We start from the raw sequence: 23,909 nt of genomic DNA on the forward strand, positions 1-23,909 counted from the left end.
ATATAACTACAATATAAATATACTCTATATAATATGATATAATATAATATAATATAATATAATATAATTAAAAATAATTGTAAATACATTGCTGATCCCTTTCCAATAAATTTTAGCTTTTCTAACAGTTTTCTAAAATTAAGTCTGAGTCTTGGATAAAAGTAATAATAATAATAATGATAATAATAATAAATGTAAAATTAACAAATAATTATAAATAAATAAAAATCCCAAGTGTAAGTGTCTATTTTCACAAGAGACCTCAGGAATGACAATAATTGTATTTCGAGTATTTTCAGACTTGTATTAAAAAAAAAAAAAAAGGCCCTGAAGAATTAGTTACGAAAAATTAATTAAATAGTTCAGTAAAATCCTTAAAAAAAATTAATCATCTCCATCACACTTCTAACGCAGCTAGACGTTCTGGAAATAATGACGTTTTGGAAATGACGACGTTCTGAAAAGTGACGTTCTGAAAATACTTTACCTTCAGAGAATAGTCCGTTTATTCTGCAATAGGCCTATTAGGCTGCTTATTACCCCAGACGTGTAAATCTCTATAATTAAGAAGTGGGTATATTGCCGTGGGTATATAGTGCGTATCGACCTCTGTCCGTGGTGCTGAATTGTATAACTCGCGTTCCTCACCGAAAACACTTGAAATATGAGACCGTACCATTCAGTGTTTCCCCTGTCAATTACAAAAAAACAAACAAACAAACAAACAAAAAAAAACAAAAAAAACCCAGTGGTTTGTTATATGGATATAGTTCCGTATAAGAGTGCCATGTTTTATAGGTGTGACAGTAACGAGAAGATAAGTGCGGTCAAAGTGTCGTCGGCACTGCAGCATCCTCTCTGCGGCTGCTCAAAGTCCCGCAGACAGTGTCATGGAGGGAGGGAAGTTGCCAGGCTGAGAAGTGGGTCTACGTCCCCACGAAAAGGGCCATTTAGAAACAATGGCGGAGGCTAATCCACTCAGGGGACTGCCCCGGATCCAGAGGGCTGCGGTAAGATGGATTCGGTTTGTTTTTCGGACCGGTTCTGTGCTGCAGAACTGACAAACGTTACTGCGGGCATTGGGTGGGAGTGTTGTTTGCTGTTCATTGTTGGAAAACACCGGAATGTGTAAACAATATCACTCAGCGCGTTAATAATGATAATTATACTGTAAGTGTCTTGGAATAATTACTGCAACCGCCAGTTGGAAATCAGTAGTGATGTGTTACGATTGATTTCCAGGGGTATTATCCTTCTCAGTGTGGCGTCGCATTAATTTACAGCCATGTACAATAATCACTACTATTTCTGACCACTTTGCTGCAGATCTTGCAAGAAACACGACCCAGTGTGAGCATGGATCATGAATGACGCACTAATAATAGACTGTACACTTGTGTGTCTTCATAAGGGAATTTTTAACCTTTTTAAACTAAGCTGTCAGACTTAACTAATTATAGATGACTAGCACAGCTATCAGAGTGAGAAATCTGATGAGATTGATTGATAATCTGTCCATCAAAAGGGAGAAGATAGTCAGCCAACACCACTTACGGTTTACTTGTCAGCATTAGTCCAGAGTTAAACATAGTCAACAAATCCAGCCTTGGATTTCCATGGACATCGATTGCCTCCTCAAGGGCTGACAAAAGTGCAGAAGTTGCTTGCCTGAGTGAATTTTCTGCTTTAATTAGCAAAAAAAGGTGTTACACAGATACAGACTTTGTTTGTATCTCATTTTAGAATTCTAGTGGCTAAAAACAGATTCTTACTCTTGAAATTGCTGTAATTTCATCTGCAAATACTTTGTTATAATTAAGATATTTGTATCTATGGGGACAGGTGGGTGTCAAACTGACCTAGATTTCTAGGAAAAAGTGGATGATACAAAACAGCCAGCCTGGTGTTTCATGATGGTGATGAATTTGCTGTATATTATTAATCATTATTAAATCACTATGGATTCTGTAATTTCATATGAGCTGAGTATATAGACACACATATATTGTTTGTGCTTAAAATGTTCTTCAGATGTCCTTCCCTGGTAATCTACACTTAATTCTGGTACTGAGACTGAAGACCCACCTCCAGACCACCGGAACAGACCTCGGTTTCCGCTTCAGTCAGGACGACTTTGCATTTAAGATGCCAGTAAGTACCAATAATAAGGCCTCATTGTGCCCCTCTGCAGCAAATAGCAGGTAAGTTATACAATAGTGATAAGAATGTATATACTTGAAGCTGTGGAACTCAAAACAAACATCAAGTACTAGATATTTTTTTCTCCCTTTTTCTCCCCAATTTGGAATGCCCAATTCTCAATGCGCTCTAAGTCCTCGTGGTGGCGTAGTGACTCGCCTCAATCCGGGTGGCGGAGGACGAATCTCAGTTGCCTTCGCGTCTGAGACCGTCAATCCGTGCATCTTATCACGTGGCTTGTTGAGCGTGTTACCGCGGAGACGTAGTGCATGTGGAGGCCCACGCTATTCTCTGTGGCATCCACGCACAACTCACCACATGCCCCACCGAGAGTGAGAACCACACATTATAGCGACCATGAGGAGGTTACCCCATGTGACTCTACCCTCCCTAGCAACCGGGCCAATTTGGTTGCTTAGGAGACCTGACTGGAGTCACTCAGCATGCTCTGGATTCCAACTCGTGACTCCAGGGGTGGTAGTCAGCGTCGTTACTCGCTGTGCTATCCAGGCCCCACAAGTACTTGATATTAAAACCTTCCAGGAGCTACAACCTTAAAACCATTAAGAACATAATAAGAACATAAATCATAGGTCAGCAAGAACATAAATCACATTTTAAATCATCTCTATTTATCCACGAGACATTAAAGTGACCACACACATTTTTATTATATGCCCTCTTCCATATAATAAAAGTGAATGGTGACCAGGGGCTACCAAGCCTCAAAAAGGACAAAAAGCACAATGAAAGCATAATAAAAATAAATCATATGACTTGTATTCCAAGTTTTCTGAAGCCCTACTGTACCATAAATTTGTGTGAGGAATAGACAGAAAATTAAGTTTGCCTTAAAAAATCTTGCTAGACAGCCATGGTTGTTAATCACTTTCCTTTTATGGAAAAGGTCAGCTTGGACGTTCTGCAGTAAATAACAATTTTTTTGTCCCATGGAAGAAAGAAAGCCATACAGGTTTCAAAAGACAACAAGTTGAGTAAATAACTACAGAATTTTCATTTTTGGGTGAACTGTTCCACAAAGAGGCCCTTCCACTCTTATAACCCGACTGACCTGGTTAAAAAATAGATTCTTACTCTTTAACTCTAATTTCATGAAACATGACATGCTTAATTAATTTGCTTCCTCTTGTCTGCCCTATTCAGATGGTAATGCTGAGCTCACTAACAGATCTACTTCGCTTTATTGATGAAAATCAACTGAGCACTGAGTTTGGTGGTACCCTGGAGCAATGCCATAGCGATTGGATAGTTCTGCGAACGGTACGCATCCAGTTGTGTGTTGTAGCAGCACATTAATTTCAGACAGGAAGACAATACGGCACTTATTCTGTAACAAAACTGTCATTATATTCTTAAAAAAATCGAATTTACTTACAAAATAAAAGAGACAAATTATTACTGAATAATCACTGTTTACTGTCTATTCATTACTTGTCATTTGTAGGTCTAAATTGTGGTGAATGTGATTGCTTTTTTGTTTTGTTTTTTTAAATAAGAATGCATACAATTGCAGTAAATGCTGAGTAATGTGTATTATTTGTCTGTGCTGTCCTCTTCAGGCCATAGAGAGTTTTGCAGTTACAGTGAAGGAAATAGCTCAGCTGCTTCAGACCTTCGGCACAGAGCTGTCTGAAATGGAGCTGCCAGATGAAGCCAGTGGAATCGAGTATCTCCTCAGATCACACACTGAGAAATACAGGAAGATGAAGGTATTGGATATGTATTCAAGTCAAGTCAAGTGTATTTTTAGAGCACATTTGAAAACAACAGACTTTGAGCCAAAGTGCTGTACAATAATAAGAATGCAACAACAACAACAACAACAACAACAACAACATCAAGTATAATAATAATAAAGCAAAAATAGTAATAACAGCAATGATATTAGAAATTACAACAGAAAAGGTCATATATAATGCACAATATACAGTACATAAATACCTAATTATTATATGTTATAGTGGTTTCACAACTCCTTGCTAAAGTGTCCTCCATCCAAAACAGGAAACCTTAAGGGAATCTTAGATTGTGTTTGAACTAAATTATATAAATATCACCTAAAATTGCCCATATTGTTCCACTGACATGAAATTTGTATGCTGTATGAATATATACATTAATGAATAAATTAATAACTGAATGAATAATTTGAATAAGTTAATAAACAAATGAATGAATGACTGACTGAATGAATGAATGAATGCATTTAATTCACAAGAGAATGAGACTTGATTTTAAAACAATTATAGGACGACATCAGGTCAGTTATGAGAGAGGGACGTCAACTGCTCTCAAACCTTGAGGCCTCTAAGGCAGCGGAGGGTGCTGCAGCTGAAGACAGAGACATCAGTCAAGACAAAGAAAGAGTGCAAAGGTACATATAACTCAACAGCAGAGTTAAAGCAGAGTTATGTAATTAATTGATTCATGGCAAAATAATATAAAACAGTTAGTTCAGGTCATTGACTTTGATAAGTCAAGGGGCTTTCCATGAGGGCTAACATTTTCTATAACAGCACAAGGATGCTTTACTATTTGTATCACTTTGCTTTTCTGTGTTTACACAAATACAGTAGTTGTGGGGATTTTGATTTTATTCACCGATTCGTTCAGTGACCATTTCTGGAGATTGATTCTTTATGCCAGCAGGTGGCGACAAATTAGTGTTTTTTTGTTGTCATTGAATCACCAAGTCGTCCATGACAGAGACCAAAGTCTTATTAGCAAGTCAGTTTACTTTGGCAGCCATCTTTGGAATGCTCTTGGGCAGGCTGGGCAGCTATTTTTTCTCTGTAAACAAGCGACATACATATGCAGCTCCTATCTACTTGAATGGGGAAAGACCGAAATCCACAAAACAGTTGGTCAAGATTACAATCAAAGAACATATTTTAAATCAGCAGTCAAATCTGGCAACACTGGTATCATAAATTGTGCTTCTTTACCTTAGATTACACAAAAAACAAAAATTTCCCAGCTTGTCTTGCTAATGCGCATGCGCGTTCTCGAACTGATTGACAGGCGATGCCTGAATCTAAAAGGTAATTTCCTCTTTTTCCTTAGATGGGACTTCCTTTTCTAAATCTGTTGACCATTTGCCGTTCCGGTTTCATCCAATCATTTTAATAGAAGTGGCGCGTCTCTGCTAAATAGTCTCCAAAGAGATTTGTTCACATAAAAGATTTGTTCAAATACACTGATTTGTTTTCAAAACACCACTAAGCAGAGAAAGCAGTGCTGAGAGCGGCGTTTGATTGATGCTTTGACTTTTTTTTTAACTATTTTCACTGGCAGAGAAGAAATGTATGAAATAAATGACCAATTTTTGTCTGAAATGTTAGTTATTTACTTGTTTGTTGAACTTTGTCTAAAAGCAATAAAAATTATATTGCTTAATTGTTTACACTGCCCCTTTAAAGTTGTATCCCTCTGACATTTGACTGGTTGGCTTCCAACAATTATTCAAAATGTTAAAGGGTCATTTAAAAACTAGGGTGTTTGTGTTAAAATGTATGATACTCCCTTTGTGCCTTGCAGGCTCTTGGCACAGCTAAGGGACATGGAAATGGCTTTCGATGGCTTTTTTGAGAAGCACCACCTCAAGCTCCAACAATACCTACAACTACTCCAATACGAGCTGAGCTTCCACGAGGTCATCATTTGTTTTGAAAGATAATGAACAACTGAGTAAAAAACCCTTATTGATTATTGAAAAAACCCCTCTCCTTTGATATTATAGTAGATTAATGCAAAGCCTGCTAAACCTGAAATAAAAGTACTGACCACATAACTGGAAACTACTTGCCTTGATATGTTTAGATGGAGGCCATTCTGGAGAAACTCAGTACACAGGAGAAAGCCATCGCAGCTGTGGGGACAACAGTATCCCAGACGGAGCAGCTGCTCAAAGACCTGGAGATGCTGGAGATCACAGCAGAGGTCGAGATCGAATATCTGACCCTTTTGTATTAGCAGACATTCATGGGAAGATAATAGGAAACCCGCTTCTTCGATCATTACATCAGATTGTGCACGGTTCAGCTAAAATGCTCATTCGTGGCTTGTTTTGCACAACACAAGTAGTTACAAAGCAGAAATATTGCTTTATATGCTAATAAGATTGGCTGCTGATTTGCACTGAAATTGAACTTCCGCCATGTCCTTGGTGTAATCAATTTCAGACCCACAGATGGTGATAATTGTGTAGACTTTCACTGACTTCCACTTTTGTAGTAAATGACACACAGACTCATACACATAAATACAAGCAAAGAAAACTGTTTCATTAATAGCTTAGAGTGCGCTGTTGTTTCTGCAGGAAGAAATGGGCCGTGCTCAGATTATTATTCTGCATGGGCATCAGCTGGCAGCGAGTCATCACTACGCTCTTGCCCTAATAGTTCAACGCTGTAACGAACTGCGGCATCACTGTGACATGCTCACAACAGCTCTGCGTGCCAAACGGGCAGCTCTGACACGTACACGAGACCTTCTGGTGCGGCTGGAGGAGGTACTGCATATGCAAATGCACAGACTAGATGTAAATACATTTTATGCAAAACCTACTGATGCTGTTAAGTGGAGATCCATGCACACTGGCACAAGTATTCAGAACACATACACACACAGACTTTGCATTTCTCTGTGTATGTACAGACTGTGCGTTGGTGTGATGAAGGGGCTTATCTGCTGGCTAACCAACTGCTGGATAAGTTTCAGTCCAAAGAGGGGGCGCAGGCAGCCCTGCAGGACATAGAGAGATTGATGGAGACGGCGCCCCCAATCCTGCGGTCAAGTCCGGACATTCTTAGTCTGGAGTTTGAGGCCATACTCACACCTCAGCTGCAGGTACTTGCATCAGTACAGGTGCAGCGCAAATATACAGCTGCAATGTGCACATATTGTACAGCTTCATTCACAATTGTTATATAATTTAAAGAGTTTCCAGGTGGCAATGAGATTAAATGGAGAGCAAATGGAGACAAAAAAAAAAGACCCTAGTCATCTCACATGTGTCTCCCCTAGGGATGCATGATACAAAATGTATGTGCTGATACCGATTATTTAGAACAGCATCTGCCAAGACAGATAGTTTGGTGGTTCTAATTTTTTATGCTACCTTGTTTCAAATCACTGATAATTAATGATACAACTTCGAAAGAGTTTTAATTTTTTTTAAACGTTATTCTATTTGTCTCTTCATTCCTTCCATGTTTCAGAGTAACTGGTCTCAGTAATAAACAAACACTGAAACCAAAAGCACATTATTAATAATTATCAATTAATTTTTAATTAATTATTATTATTAACATTATTAACTGAATTCTTAATAAGCTCCTCTTCTGAATGTTAGTTTTGTTACGTTAGTTTTGTTAAAAGTTTTACAAAAGCTTACAAAATGCAATTGAAAACTGCCATCATTGTCAACCAATTCGAAGTAATTTCTATCACACACAGCACACACAGAGTTGTAGGCTAATTGTCCAACCATCCAGGAAATAATCGGCCTTGATCACCTGCTGTTTTGAAACAATCTGCCGATGTCAAATAGCACAGATAATTGATTTTATTGGCCGATATGGATGATGGGCCGATACATCGCTGCATCGCTTCATCGCTAGTCTCCCTTATAGTTTCAGTGAAAATCTCAGCAATGTCACATTATGACACATTTATGAACATTTTTCATAACATTTATGCTATTCAGATTAATTTTATAGTGCTGTATACCAATAACAGTCTCATTTGCTTTTATTTTTATTTGTCTTGGGGAAATTTAGGAGAAACAGCTGAGAAAAAGTTGATACTTAAATGAAACTAAACTCTGGAATTCTACAATACTTTCTCTCTTTCCTCGCTCATTTCTTCTTTTCCACACATACAAATATAGATTTCACCATTGATCAACTACTTTCAAGTCTCTTCTCACCCCCTGTTTCCATTCTTTTATTTTTTTTATTAACAATTTTATTGATTCCAAACATAAAAACATACAAACACAACATAAAAAACAGAATCAGTTATTCACATTACCACCCCACCCCCCCCCAACCCCACCCAACACAAACGTGCACTATTGTGGTCACCAACAACTAGAGCATCAAAATAAAAAAAATAAATAAAAAAAACAAGATATACATTCAGACAACATAAACTACAAATCCCTCTCCACAGCCCCTCCTCGAGAACCCTCCAAAAAAGCCAAATAACCCCCCACTTCCTGACAAACAAATCCCATTTCCCCAGCCTTCTAAAAAACATCTCCTCAAACACCGCCACCTCGCCCATCTCCCCGCACCACTCCCTAAATGAGGGTGCCCCTAGCCGACTTCCATCCCCTGAGGATGATTTTCCTACTCCGTCTAGGACCCAACTTTTTAAATATCTGTCCCCAATTTTAAGAGTCGTCCCATCACCCAGGATACAGAGTCTGGGGCTAAATGAAAATTCAGTGTCCAATTCCTCACACATAAAGTTCTGAACCCCTGTTTCCACTCTTGCTCTTTGTTGTCAGTCTCAGATAGAAGCTGTCACAGAGAAGTTATCCACAGTGCAAGGAATGATCCAGAACAGACAGGCCTGTCTGAGGAAACTGGCTGATATTCAGGTCAGACCCATCCAGCTGGTCGCTCCAAGGCCTGAGAACTCACCACGCTGCAAATCTCCTCTTTTCTCTCCCAAACACAGTATGTCTATAGTGGTATTACTGTAAGAGTGACATCTATTACAACTGCATTTGCTCATGGTAAACTGTCTCTTTTGGACTAACAGTTACTTCTTTTTTTTGGTAAGGCTTTGATGTAAACTCCAGTTTGAGGTTTTCTTTTGATCTTGCACTCCCTGGTAAAAGAGCCTCACGGAAAAGTACCAGCACTAAGAAGGTTTGACTGACTGTTCTTGTTTAATCTCAAAATCAAAGAAATAAACATGTGTACAGAAATGGTCCTTCAATGGAAGTCTATGGGGCAAGTGTAAAACAATGGATGTCTATGGGGCAAGCGTAAAACAATGGAAGTCTATGGGACAACCTTTGTAGATTTGCCCCATAGACTTCCACTGTAAGCGCATAGCACATTTTTACTTGTTTCTTGATTCAAAATGTTTCTCTGTGGTATTCGACAACTGTTGATAGACCTTAAAGGGATAGTTCACCCGAAGATGAAAATTCTGTCATCATTTACTCACCTTCAAGGACATGTTTGGCAGAATGTCTCAGTCACAATTTACTTTCATTGCATCTTTTTTCCATACAATGAAAGTGAATGGTGACTGAAACTCATACTCTGACAATGATCTCCTTTTGTGTTCCATGGAAGAAAGAAAATGAAGTATGTTTGGAGCAACATGAGGGTGAGTGAATGATGACAGATTTTCTTTCCCCTTTCATTTTACATTTAAACCCAGAACATTCTTTAAGACCCTGTCAGTGATGGGCTTTCAAAGGGCTTGTCTCCTTCTGGTTCCTGTAGATTGAAGTGATGCACGACTATGAGGAGAACCGCAGCTGCCTGTCTTATGGCCCAGAGGGAGTTGAAAACCCAGACCAGCACAAACGGTGAGCGTCCATGCTATATATATCAGCGAAAAGGTCTATTTATTAATCATGAATTCCCTCTCAACCTCCTCTCTTTGTCTCTCACCAGTCTATATCCCTTTCTGTCCTCATCTCTCTCCCTCCCTCTCTCCTCTGTTCTTGCCCATGATTTCCTCGCTCCTGTAGCCATATAATGAAGGAGCTGATTGAGACGGAGAGAATCTATGTGGAGGAGCTGCTGTGTGTTTTGCTGGTAATGCTTTGGATTAAAATCCCCAAGAATAATAATAACTGAGTCCGGGTTTTGTTGTCCAGTGTCTGTGATTTGATCAGCCAGCTGTTGCAGCGTGGCGCTCACGCATGCATTTGGCACGATATAAACACTCACCAGAATAAACGAAGAAAACTCCCGCGGCAGGTAGAAAGGCTTACAGTTAATAAAGAGCGCTTCCAAATTAGGACAGCACATCTTCTTTAACGTTGTTACATCTGTACACCAACTTTCACTGATGTAAAAGCACGTTCCACCGCCTCTCGTTTTCCCCGTTAACTCCGCGATGCGATCCGCTCTGAACAGCTGAAAGCCCGGCAGATGTAACACGCTGTTCGGAATGGCTTCACTCAGTCAGGTTTCTGTGAAGCACAAGGCAGCAGAGGTTGAAAAGTCCTTGTTTGTTCAGGTGAGGAGATGTAGTTCGTCCGTTTTGTTAGGAAGAGAGCGGAGATTCGCAAGATGAATGCTTGGCAGGGCTGTTCGAAAGCCCCGCCGACGGAGTTTGACCAGCGCACCGGTTCGTCTTCCTCGCCGCGCGTCCAGCAAAACGTCTGAATATTCAAAAACCGTCTGGTATAAGCTGTCGAATGTTCAGCAGTTCGTCTCTGTACTAAACACAGGACAAACAAACAAAAATAACAAAACAATAGGAGCGCTCCACACCGAGGCGGCCATCCGCGGCGCCATCATGAGAGTATAAAGCTCATGCATTTGTGGCATAATGTTGATTAGCACAAAAAAATTTGTTTTCTTAAAAAAACAAAATGCAGTGCAAGTGAATGGGACCAATATTTGGAGGGTTTAAAGGCAGAAATGTGAAGCTTATAATTTTATAAACTACTTAATTCTTCTGCTAAAACTTGTGTATTATTTGAGCTGTACAGTTGTTTAAATCATCGTTTTGCGGTCATTTTAGTTTTTACAGTGTTATGTCGTCATGACAATTTAAAACTGGAAGCGATTATATCACACTAAAATCATATTAACAGGCATATTGTTTACATCTTGTTGCTATACTTTTGAAACGTTAAGTATTTTAAAGTTTACAGATTGTCCCTATTCACTTCCATTGTAAGTGTCACACTGTACTGCAGACTATTTTTATTTATTTTTTTTTAAAGAAAGGAGGGACGAGCTGAAATGAATTTGTTTGTGGTTACTAACATTATGCCACAAATGCTGTCGACTGAGCTTAACTTGTACTGAACCCGGAATATTACTTTAAAAACCTTTTTATCTAAAGGCTTAAATGTTTGAAATGACAGTAGTTTTGCAGACAAAACTAATTTGTGCCTACATATGAATTTCTTTGCAAAACCAACATTTTAAATTATAAAATGCTTCGAAATGGATGAGTTGGACCAGATAGTGTAGAAAAAGCACCTAACAAGTGGACAGCATGCACAGGAACGCCTTCAAATTAAAAAGCATCCCAGGTGGAAACCTCATGAAGCTGGTTGAGAAACTGGCCAGAATGTGCAGGCTTGTAATCTAGGTAAAGGGTGACTTCTTTGAAAAAAGTCCCTACATAATTCTACATAACTTGTGTTATTCATAGTTTTGAAATAGATGAATTTGCTATTATTACAGAGTGTGGGAAAGGGTAATATATAAGAATGAGTAGGTACAGTATGTTTTGACTAGTGTATAGTGATAAGTCATCCCATTCTCTAATTTTGGGTGTCAGGGTTACAGGGCGGAGATGGATAACCCATCTCTCTCTACCATACTGCCACCTGTATTGCGAAACAAGAAAGAGGAGCTGTTTGGAAATCTGCCGGAGATCTATAAATTTCACAGCGGGTGAGAAATATGCCCACACATGTTGATACATACATTAGCACACATAAACTCATATTCATGCTCATTCTGTCTTTATTTTGTAGGATATTCCTGCAGGATATTGAGAGCTGCTTAGAGACCCCAGAGAGAGTAGGAGCACGCTTTCTGGCAAGGGTGAGCAAGGGTGTCTGACCTTAATTTTGATACATTTAAGAATAGACAAATGAGAATAGATAGAAAACTTGGAACAGCATGTTTGTACATTTTTTAGGGAGAGGTTGCATATTCTTAACATTTAAACATGAATTTGATAAGATTACCCTCTGGATAGTTTATGCTTTACTAAAACAAGAATATTAGCCAATGGGGTAAGAAGAGTAACCTTATATCCAGATACTGTATGTATATATATATTTTTTGAGAAATCTCTTAATATGTTACACAATTTTGCTTCTCAAGTAAATTTACAAAAATACTGATTAAGAAGATTTTTTTTTTTTTTTTTTGCCTTGTTAAAAGGTTCTCTTTTAATAATTTTCATGCAATTTTTACAGAAAGAAAATTTTCAGGTCTACGAGCGCTACTGCCAGAACAAACCTCGCTCAGATGCTCTCTGGAGGCAGTGTTCTGATTCTGCCTTCATTCAGGTACTGCTGTGGATTACATATCTTTCTTTGAGAACACACGACCACAAAGTAATGACAGACATAATTCCAATGAACAACACGAGCCTGTATTTGTAGAGATATTTATTTTGGTTATGCATAAATGCTGGAGAAGTGGTTTGTCTCCTAGGCCCATCTCTCCACTGATAAATGACGAATGAATCAACATTTTGTATTGCTGTTTTTTTTTTTTCTCTCTTCTCTTTCCTTATGTAGGAGTGCAAGAGAAAGCTGGATCACAAATTAGGCTTGGACTCATATTTGCTGAAACCTATTCAACGTCTAACAAAGTACCAGCTTCTTTTAAAGGTGCTGATCCAAAGTAAACCAGACCTGTGCTGGACAATGTTCATATCAAATGTTTTCTTAATGACTCCTCTGTGTACCGTCTAAATCCTTGGGAACAAGGGCGTAGTCAAGAAATTACGTTTGGGAGGGCCTCAATAAAAATGGATGGGCCAAATTTTTGGCCAAATGTTTTTTCTCCAACATTTTCTTAGCAACAGTGCATTCAAACTTATTTTTATGCATTTTTTAAACTATTTTATAAATAAAAATTTGAAGTCAAAGAATAATCTCTAATATTCTAATATGGGTGGGCCCAGGCTCACCCCGGCCCACCCTTGGCTACGCCATTACTTGGGAACATGCAATTGAATTGCTTCCTGTCTCTCTCATTAGGAACTTCTAAAACACAGCTCAGACTCGCAGTATGCATCTGAGCTGCAGGGGGCACTAAATGCCATGCTGGACCTCCTCAAGTCTGTCAATGATTCCATGCATCAGATTGCCATTACTGGATATGAGGTGCGGTTCACAAATGAGGGGAGGAATGTTAATGGTTTATATTTATTGTCACTGGCAGTATTAAGTGAAAGCACTTTAATGAATTCTGATTTAGTTGTTTGATTGTGGCTTTTAAAGGGATAGTTCACCCAAAAATGATCATCATTCACTCATACTTATGCCATCCCCAGATGTGTGACTTTTTTTCTTCTGCTGAACACAAACGAAGATTTTTAGAAGAATATCTCAACTCTGAAGTTCCATACAATGCAAGTGAATGGTGGCCAGAACTTTGAAGCTCCAAAAAGCACATAAAGGCAGCATAGAAGTAATCCATTAGACTTCAGTGGTTAAATCCATGAATTCAGAAGCGATATGATAGGTGTGGGTGAGAAACAGATCAATATTTTAGTCCTTTTTTACTTTCAATCTCCATTTTTACATTCACTTTCTCATTCTTTTTCTTTGGAATTTTTTTCTTTTAGTCTTTTTAGTATCGCCACCTACTGGGCAGTGAGGAGAATTTATAGTAAAAAAGGACTTAAATGTTTTTCTGTTTCTCACCAATGCCTATCGTATCACTTCAGAAGATATGGATTTAACCACTGGTGTCTTATGGATAACATTTATGCTGCCTTTATGTGCTTTTTGGAGCTTAAAAATTCTAGTACCCATTCACTTGCATTGTGAGGACCTACAGAGCTGAGATATTCTTCAAAAAAATCTTTGTTTGTGTTCTGCAGAAGAAAGAAAGTAATACACATCTGGGATGGCATGAGGGTGAGTAAATTATGAGAACATTTGTTCAGTTTTGGGTGAAATATTACTTTAATTAATTAATTTAAAGACTGCTATTTACTCACCTTCATGTGTGTTTTCTACCCTGATCTCTGTACTTAGGGTGAACTGAGTAACCTAGGACGTGTCCTGATGCAGGGGTCTTTCAGTGTGTGGATCAACCATAGGAAAGGCCCTACACGTATGAAGGACATGGCTCGCTTTAAACCCATGCAAAGGCATTTGTTCCTCCACGAGAGAGCTCTGCTTTTCTGCAAGAAGCGAGAGGAGAGTGGAGAAGGACATGATCGGACAGCCTCTTACAGCTTCAAACACTGCCTCATGGTGAGATAGACCACAAATTATATACTCTAAGGCCTGTTTCACATCGTAAGCACTGTGTCAGTGCCCATAATAACATGTTACAGCACTCACACTGCAGGGCCTTTAAGCGCTGCTTATGTGTGCAATGTAAAATCCTTTCCGTGAATGTTAACTCTGATTTCACTTGCAGCACAAACATTTTTAATTCTGCATTACTACTGTAGTATCTGAGTGAGACTTTTGACCTCTGTGTTTCATTTGCAGATGAGTGCTGTTGGTATCACAGAAAACATCAAAGGGGATGTGAAGAAATTTGAAATCTGGTACAATGGTAAGGAAGAGGTGTATGTTGTTCAGGTGAGTCATCTTATTGAGTTTAAAATTCTATAGTGTACTGTGGATAAAACGTTTTAAGTGCTTCTCTCATCGCTTATCAACACCTCCTCAACACCTCCTCATTGTTAGGAATATCTCAGAAATGGCTTTTTTTTACAGCGAAAGTGCCATTTATGCAAAGGCCTGAACACAATTTGTTTGTAGAACTCAGTATAACTAAACATATGTCATTTGTACGCATTTAAATGGAACTTCTAATTAGTTGATATGGGAAAAACATTTTTTTTATTGTTTGCCATTGTTGTTTTCCAGGCTCCAACAGTAGAGGTGAAAGTCGCATGGCTCACTGAGATTAGAAAAATCCTCAACAGTCAGCAGAAGATTGTGAAAGGTTTCAATATTCCATCTTTATTAATTTTTATTAAAGGAAAAGTTCACCCAAACATGAAAATTCTCTCCTAATTTACTCACCTGTATGCCATCCCAGATGTGTATGACTTTCTTTCATCTGCTGAACTCAGATGAAGATTTTTAGAAGAATTTCTCAGTTCTTTTGGTCCATACAATATAAGTGAATGGGTGCCAACATTATTAAGCTCCAAAAACCACATCAGCATAAAAGTTATCCATACGACTCCAGTGGTTATATCCATGTCTTCAGAAGTGAAATGATAGGTGTGGGTGAGAAACAGATCAATATTTAAGTCCTTTTTTACTATAAATTCTTTATGCATATCGCACCCTACTGGGCAGGGAGAAAAAATTCTTAAATATTGATCTGTTTCTAACCCACACCTATCAAATCACTTCTGAAGACATGGATTAAAGCATGGAGTCGTATGGATTACTTTTATGCTGCTTTTGGAGGGTCAACTTTTTGGCATTCATTCACTTGCATTGAATGGACCAGCGGAGCTGAATTTTTTTTCTAAAACTCTTCATTTGTGTTCTGCAGAAGACAGAAAGTCATACACATATGGGATGGCATGAGGGTGAGTAGATGATGAGAAAATGTTCAATATTGGGTGAACTATCTGTAATGAGTGTGTTCCATTTTTAATAATACTTTGCTTTTCACTTTCACAGGTGATGCTCACACGTGTCCAGATGGAGAGCAGTCTTTTTTTCCACCCTTGGTGGACAGGTGATCCTCACTGCATTTCCGTCTATCTTAACTCTCTCTTTGTGATCTCTTTTATTGTGTGGATGTAATATGTAACATTAATTCATCAGCATTCACTTTTATATAAATCATATATACATAATTAGTAAAAAAAAAAATAAAAGATAGAATTTGTTCAGCAGTGTTGCCAAATGTAAGTAATTCTCATAAATAATGTATGCTTTGTTCTTATCTGCATGATGGATATAGTACTAATCCTTACCATATTGAGACGTGCATGAACACACTTTTGAGGCACATTCACAACATTCTACTTGTTTCCAAAACTTTCTAGATCAGTGGTTCTCAACCTTTTTGACTCCAAGGCCCCCTATTGTGGGAGAAAATATTCTAAGCCCTCCCATGTAGGCTATTAGATATTTATATTATAAGATATAAGATCTTTCCTGTAATACTTCTACTGTAATGATGGCAAAGCTTGTTTTTCAAATAAAAAAAAAAACTAAAAAAACTACAAGTCTCAAGAGATTAAAACATTTAATCATAAATTTTGTGATTCCAGAAATATCTAGAACTGTATATTATTCATAAAAAGCAAGCTGTTGAAGGGAGTTGTTACATTTTTAGCATTTTCAGTAAGTTGAATTTTAATAATTATATAAAAATTATAATAATCTACCTTAATTTAAATAATTTTAAGAGATCTTGTGGCCCCCCTGGAAGTGTGCTGAGGTCCCCTAGTGGGTCCCGACCCCCTGGTTGCGAACCAGTGTTCTAGATGTTAGCATTTAGTTTGAAGCGTCAAAGCCCGAATGTAAAATGCTATGTGCAGTAAATATACGATTTTCAAACACCACAAATTTTAAACATGTAGGGTAAAGTTGTTTTCTAAATCTTAATCATAATGTCTATGTTATTTGTCTAAAGTCTAATTATTTGGCTTATATGCAAATTGGTGATGTTAACCAAAGCTTAACCAATAAGCTTAGACTATGCAATTTTTAAAAATTATTTTATTTAATTTTGTAAAATTATTTTCATATAATTATTATTATTATTGTTATTATTTTTTTATTAATTAACTTAGTATTATTATTATTTTATTTCGATTTTACATTATTATCTGAATAAGTGTTCACCCTAAATGAATGACATTTTTTAAAAGTATTTTTGAACTAAATCTGAAAGAAAAAAAAAGTAAGCAAGAACGCAGCACTTTCTATTCGGCACCCATAGAGAAAGTGTCTTTTCAAAATAATTTAATTGAATGTCATTTTGTGCAGTGAAACAGGCTTGGGGTCAGTTGAAAATAAAGAAATAAATTATACTCACATTGTCTGAGACCAAATCATTTTATTATATTGACCTCAGTCCTGTTGTTGAGTATGCTGCTTGTGACAATGTATTATGGTTGTTATTGTGTTTTTGCCTTGTGTTCCTTTGGTGCCATTGTACCGGTCGGTTCATCGGTTGGTGGGTCAGTGTGAGACATATGTCCGTGTGCATGCCCTGGAGTTCCACACAGATCACTGGCTGCTCAGGTTGTTTTGATGTCCTTCCTCACAGCAAGCTCCAGGGGGCGTCTATTAGCTCAGAGGAGGCCGATTCAGGCCATGCAAAGCCTGTTCTGACACATCCAGTCATAGTGTCTCCACGTCCCCAGCACCACAACCGGCGCAGTAAGTCACCCAGAACCTATTTTCATTACCATTGAGTCTGGTTGATATAAGCAGTTCCACTGCACTATTGAATATATAGTGGTTTTGGAAATGAGATTTCTCCTATGTAAATTGTGGCATGTGTGTTCGTTTTAAATTGAATCTCATGATGGCAATGCATGAAAATGTGTTTACGTCTCAGTGCTGTGAGAATAACATTGTGGCTGTTGTGGTTTGGTTGGTTGTGGCTTTCAGGCTGGCCAGGCACATCTCACTCAGTGGAGATCTGTGAAGGTCTGGAGGACCGGACCACTGACATCTCAAACATCTCAGACTCTGATGAAGACGACGATGTGCTGCTGGTCAGCTTGGATCTTTAGACATAACTCAGATTCATTAGTGCCCTGTGGGTGCCTTTTGGGTGTTTGAACAATCTAGGGTTTTGGTTTAAGACAGTCTGAATGACTTCTGTTGACCTATTATTATTTGGTTTGATTGTTGTTCTTTAGGTTCCTGGAAGGTACAGAGCAATGGTGGACAACCTGAAGTGTGGCAAGGATGATGTTATCATCAAATGTGGTGATGTCATTCACGTACTTCAGGAGAGTGCCACGGGACTTTGGTGAGAGCCGTTTTTGAGCATTTGTTTAATAGGCAGATTCTATTTGCACCCCGGTGCAAATAATGGTATATACTATTTACACCCATATTTAAATATTAACATATAGTATGGACATCACTGCAGTGTGTTTATTGTGTTTACTGTATTTAGAGTACCACAGACACACTACATTAACCTCTACCCCTAAACCTAACCTTAACCTTACCTTAGAAAAAATAACTTTGGTTTTACTACAGTAATCATGGTTTCACCATAGTATTTATTGTAAACTTACAGTAATCACAAAATTTACCATCGTTACTATATTACCATCATAATACTGTACTAACACCATGGTTAATTGCGTTAAAACTATGGTTTCTGAAAAAAACATGGTTACTACCAGTAGTGTAGTCTAGGGCATACGCAAGCATATGCCGTATGCCCACCTAACTTTCTTAGGATTTTGCGTATGCCCACCTTAAATAAGTGATGATACGTATGGCCCCAAGAACAACGAGTAGGCTTTTGACACAGAACTTTCAATCTACTAACGCGATACCACAGCACTGTTGAGTGAATCATGTTTTTTATTTTCTTTTAAGAAGTGTACAGAGATTCTCTCTAAATTTCGCACAGAGCTGCGGGAGCGCAAATGATGGCACTGGCAAGACAGACAGTCTGACTAAGCTGATCCACCAATAAGAATGTTCATTTCAGACGTGATTGGATATTTATTTATTTATTTATTTTATTTTATCCCCTTTTCTCCCCAATTTGGAATGCCCAATTCCCAATGCACTCTAAGTCCTCGTGGTAGTGTAGTGACTCGCCTCAATCCGGGTGGCAGAGGACGAATCTCAGTTGCCTCCGCATCTGAGACGTCAATCTTATCACGTAGCTTGTTGAGCCTGTTACCGTGGAGATGTAGCACGTGTGGAGGCTTCATGCTATTCTCCGCGGCATCCACACACAACTCACCACGTGCCCCACCAAGAGTGAACCACATTATAGCGACCACGAGGAGGTTATCCCATGTGACTCTACCCTCCCTAGCAACCGGGCAAATTTGGTTGCTTAGGAGACCTGGATGGAGTCACTCAGCACACCCTGGATTCGAACTCGTGACTCCAGGGGTGGTAGTCAGCGTCAATACTCACTGAGCTACCCAGGCCCCCCGTGATTGGATATTTGCTAACCAATCATATTTTTCGTTTCAGTAAGGGGCAGGACATTTCCAGCGTCTAATGCTGATGCACAAGCATCCCTGGAGTAACCATAATTTGCACTGAAATTTATTTCCTGGCTAAACGTAAATATAAACATTTAAATTTAACTTATGCAATCTAACTTTGTGAAAATACTGCATGTTTTTGCAGAAATGCTAGTTTTTGATGCTCTTCTCAGACAACTGTGTCCCTTAATTATATAAATAAAATTGTATTTCTTTTTTTTTTTTTGCCTTTTACTGCTGTCGGTGTTGCATTTTTTCTCGTGATATCAAATCATTTAAATTTATATTTCTAAGTAGGAAACAATTTAACTATACATAGAAGAACAAATTATAGTACACAAATAAAACAAATAACCATTAATTCTTATGTAGGCTATATATGGTAATACAAGACAACGTGTTAACATGAACATTACTACACTTATATTAGCTGTACACTGCTTAACAGTTTATTGTGTATTATGTATGTATTAGTTTATTAATTAGAGTAATTATAAAGTATTAACAATTTTCATAGTAGGTTAATGAAAGGAACATTAATGACACCTATTAATTTAAACACATATTTAACATCAAGTTACCATACCATGGTTTTTAGTTGTGTACTGTACACCATGCCAGCAAGAAACTTACCCTGATGTACATTTTCATGTTCATGTGGGACCATAATTACAATGGCCAATATTCTTTTTTTATGAAAAAATAAATAAATAAATAAATAATGGGGGGGTGGGGGTGGAGTGTCCTTCATAAATCCACTGTATGCCCACCTCTTCAGACATTACTACACCACTGGCTACTACAATATGAGTAATACGGTGATGCAATCTACACACAAGCAATGCCGAGCCGCGGGAACGAGTGCGATCGACAGACCCCGCCTCCACATCAAACCCTTCTCTGCAAACCTCGACATTCACCATGACCAAATCACTGTGATGAAATCAACATTTATATTCATTTTTATCTATTATTTTAAGTAGTATTAAAGGAAACATTAAGAGTGGAATCTGGAAATCTGATGGGAAAAAGAGTGGGACAAAAGGCGGATTCGAACTGCGATTGCTAGGATAGCAGTACATATTCATACACCTTCTTTACACCCCACACCACTACAGCGACATCTAATGACTAGTTTGTCGTATATTTCTGTGGTTTCACCAGACTATTCGGTTGCAAATAGCTGCACTGTGTGGCAGATGCTATTTAAACAGGGGTGCAAATAGACACTTATATATTGTGTTATATTGAATTTATCCTTAAAAATTAATCATTTTTACAAAGCTTTATCAACATATTCTTGATTATTTTTCAGTCTGAAAGACAATCATTTTCTAAGATCTGTTTGTCCATAAAGGTGAATTGTGTCATTTCTACACCATTTGCTTCACCAAACGATTTTCAAACAGGTTTCCTGAACATTCTTTCTGTCTTCTATTATTCAAACAGATACTGTAGTCCCGCCCTACACTCCCATCATTAGTTCATTGCTAAACATTTTTTAGAGTATTTTTGCCCAATTATTTTGAGAAAATATCTAAAATAAATAAATAAATTAAATAAATACTTGAGAAGTAGAATAACATAAGATAGTTAGTTGTTTTCAGAGAAATCTAACAAAATTTAGTGGGGTTTATGCTTAAAACAAGACAATGGGGTAAGAAAAATAAACTTGTTTTTTCTTTGAATCAAGTTTTCTTTCTTTATTGGCAAACCGTTTTTCTTGTTATGTGCATAAACGTGACCAAAGTTTAAGACAACATATCTTATGTCATTTAGCTTCTCACATAAATGTATCTTTTTTAAGAATGTTTAGAAATTGTCACTGGAAAAAAAGACAAAAATACTCTGTATTGAGCAAATGTTGCCATGTTGGGCTGGTCAGGATGCTTAAAGGAGCAAAAAATGTTCCTACTCCCTTAAAGATATTAATGAGATAAGTGTCCTGAGATATCTCACCGGTCTCTGTGACAGCTGTAGACTTTGTAAACAGCGAACAAAAATGTGTCCGGGGACTGCGTAAATTGACGTTTTTCACGTCAATCATTTTGCTCGTTCTCATAGTGTTGTATTTGAAGCAGATCATTGAGACTATGATTCATAATGTTTGTCAGTTGTGGTCTCTATTGTGCCACTGTTGAATTTGACAGCCACAGGAACAACCAATCCTGCTCTTTTGCTCGGTTTTGGTCTCAAAATTATCTTTGGAGGGCGGGGTTTTGGAATGAGGAGTGAAAGCTTCAGAATGGGTTAACAAACAGAGTAATGTTTTGATAGCACCACAGAGCCACAGTGTTTAAACTTTTCAGGGAAATCAGCCTATGAATAGCTTACTTATTGTTGCCTCTGCACATGGGGTAAGAGAAAGTATTTCAACATAGAAAAATGTAATGTAATGTTTGCTACATTTTTTGCATTAAAAATCTAAATTCAAAAGAATTGTAATTTATTAGTATAAGAAGTTAGGCCACATCCACACTAATCCATTTTCATTTGAAAACGCATTGATTTACATCTATGTAAACTGGAGTCTTATGAAAACACTCTCTAGTACCACATACTTTGGAATATGGTTTAGTGTGGACGTGGCCTCATTACAGTATGTCAAGTGTTGAACATCAGTGAAGCACCTTCTTAATGTGAAAATATTCAATACTTTTGAGTCACTACTTACCCAGTATATATGAATCACCATAGTAGGTTACTTTATAATTCTCCCAGGAATGTTAAGAATTTGACACGTGGAGGTGAAGGAAAACTCCCTGTTGATACACTGTTGAGAATGCTTGGAGATGCAGGCAGAAGTCCCTCCATTAGGCCGGGAGGTGAGTTCATGGTAAGTATAACTCAACAGACCTAATGATTTTTGTCGTTTCCTGTGTGTGTGTGTGTGTGTGTGTGTGTGTGTGTGTGTGTGTGTGTGTGTGTATATATATTAGAGTCAAAAAGATTCTAGTTGTATTATCAGGATTATAACTGACATTATCACTGACTGGATTGTATTGCTATAGAAAACGCTCTAAACGCCCTTAAAGCAATTTGGTTTAATTTCATAGGTACGGGAAATATAAACAGCAGGAAGTCCAGCAACACCTAAGTTGATCAACCACATGTACATAAAGCTTCCACCATGAGACAACCCTAAAGGCCATTACTGTCATCCAGGAGTCCTGTCATGCCACCTGATGCAAACACAAGCAAACACAAAGTCATTAAAACAGAGCTGCCAAGTTGAATTTCCATCTACCATTGGAGGGGATTGTGGATTATGTTGGATTTAGAGACTATAAAGTGCTTGTTTTAAAACTGAAGGGATTCTTTTCTCTCTTTGAATGATTCTTTGCCTGCAACAGTACTGTCTGGAAATAAAGGACCATAGTGAAGCCCAGACTCAAGCACAAACTTTACAGTAACACAGATCCTCTACAACCTTTGAAAGTACCATCACCAAACTGTGCCATAAAATTTTTTATTTTGTGTAGTTAGCTTTATGGTGGTGTAAACTGACTGTGAGAATGGAGAACTATTTTTCTCTCTCCTCAGATGGGTACCGTGGTTGGCACTTTTTTTTTTTTTTTTGCTGGACCACATTCCAGCTCTGTGGTAGATGAAAGATGAATACAGGTATAAGCATCAGTAAATAATCTATGTGCCAAAACCTAACATTCCATTTTAATGTTTTTCAGGATGATCCTATAACTAGACACTTATATCCTATAACTATAACTTTTTTTTTAAATTTTTTTTTTTACTTCAACAGCAGTATTTCTCTGCAAGAAATATAATTGCAGAGAATATGTGATGTGAAAACTTTCAAAATAAATGAATAGAACTTACCTGTTTCTCTGAACTCACAGTTGTCAGTCATCCACGATTTTAGTACTTCAATTCAGTTCTTTGATTATTTGTAGCTCTGAAAGTGTCTAAAAAATGCTGCGCTCCTGCACGAGACACTGTCAAAACATAGAGACGTAGCGCAATGTCCGTGCAGCGCAAGTTTACATAGGAAAACTATTGAAAAACAGCACAAAGACACAAAATGTGTTCGGTGTGAACAGCCCCTAAGACAGCTGACAACCTCACGCAGGCCACTGAAAATGCTGCTCACCTTCAGACGGTCAGTGTGAAGTGACTTAATCACATATTGAGTCAGTTTAAATATTTCTATGCTGGAGCAAGTTTAGTTATCAAAGTGTTTCTAGGCATCAAATAATCAGTGTTGTGGAGAGTGTTGAAGATTGACCTGAAATTGATAAGGTTCGTAAGCAATAACAAATCTTTTTCAATATTTTGTTTGAAAATCCAGCTTTTAGCACATCTACTAAATTTGGTTCATGGTGCATGCTGTATGGCCCACTACAAGCTTTTCCATTCCATTATTTTACTTCCTTCAATATTTTCCCTGCCACCTTCTCTGAAACATGTACTCACACTGTGCACATAACTTTGTTAACCACTCAAAAACCATTGAGTTTGATGTGGATGATGTCAAAAACTAAATCACTAGTTAAAAACTTCAATGAATAAATATATACGTATGTTTGCATGTCTATCTCGTTTCCATTTTGTCAACAGGAAAGGTGACAAGGGAGGAG

At 37.8% G+C, this 23,909-nt stretch overlaps 1 protein-coding gene across 4 annotated transcripts; it reads left to right on the forward strand.

The window, feature by feature from the left end:
* Positions 1 to 765: 765 nt before the first annotated feature.
* LOC127432865 (proto-oncogene DBL-like) lies at positions 766 to 23,885 on the forward strand. Of its 4 annotated transcripts, XM_051684347.1 has the most exons (28): positions 766 to 1,010; positions 1,843 to 1,916; positions 2,032 to 2,151; positions 3,364 to 3,480; positions 3,780 to 3,929; positions 4,470 to 4,594; positions 5,758 to 5,872; positions 6,040 to 6,159; positions 6,539 to 6,730; positions 6,877 to 7,068; positions 8,735 to 8,906; positions 9,013 to 9,101; positions 9,690 to 9,775; positions 9,941 to 10,007; positions 11,716 to 11,831; positions 11,915 to 11,984; positions 12,365 to 12,457; positions 12,692 to 12,784; positions 13,157 to 13,282; positions 14,162 to 14,383; positions 14,627 to 14,719; positions 15,011 to 15,089; positions 15,785 to 15,842; positions 17,304 to 17,500; positions 17,735 to 17,841; positions 17,989 to 18,101; positions 22,036 to 22,150; positions 22,371 to 23,885. In XM_051684347.1, the coding sequence occupies exons 2-28, from the start codon at positions 1,911 to 1,913 to the stop codon at positions 22,383 to 22,385; spliced, it is 3,048 nt and encodes a 1,015-aa protein (XP_051540307.1). In that variant the 5' UTR covers positions 766 to 1,010; positions 1,843 to 1,910; the 3' UTR covers positions 22,386 to 23,885. The 4 variants fall into 4 exon arrangements, 3 of the variants coding, with proteins under 3 accessions (XP_051540307.1, XP_051540306.1, XP_051540308.1); XM_051684346.1 differs by lacking the exon at positions 1,843 to 1,916; XM_051684348.1 differs by lacking the exon at positions 1,843 to 1,916 and having other exon boundaries at positions 17,388 to 17,500.
* The last annotated feature ends 24 nt before the right edge of the window (positions 23,886 to 23,909 follow it).

This window comes from Myxocyprinus asiaticus, chromosome 42, assembly GCF_019703515.2.
Source record: "Myxocyprinus asiaticus isolate MX2 ecotype Aquarium Trade chromosome 42, UBuf_Myxa_2, whole genome shotgun sequence".
Taxonomy (NCBI): Eukaryota; Metazoa; Chordata; class Actinopteri; order Cypriniformes; family Catostomidae; genus Myxocyprinus; species Myxocyprinus asiaticus.

What these genes read in the sequence shown, in the direction of transcription:
- LOC127432865 (XM_051684346.1), top strand. Translation starts at nt 960, where the DNA reads ATGGCGGAGGCTAATCCACTCAGGGGACTGCCCCGGATCCAGAGGGCT. An exon ending in ACTTTGCATTTAAGATGCCA is followed by an intron (nt 2,152 to 3,363) that starts GTAAGTACCAAT and finishes TGCCCTATTCAG; the next exon opens with ATGGTAATGCTGAGCTCACT. An exon ending in AGTACCAGCTTCTTTTAAAG is followed by an intron (nt 12,785 to 13,156) that starts GTGCTGATCCAA and finishes CTCTCTCATTAG; the next exon opens with GAACTTCTAAAACACAGCTC.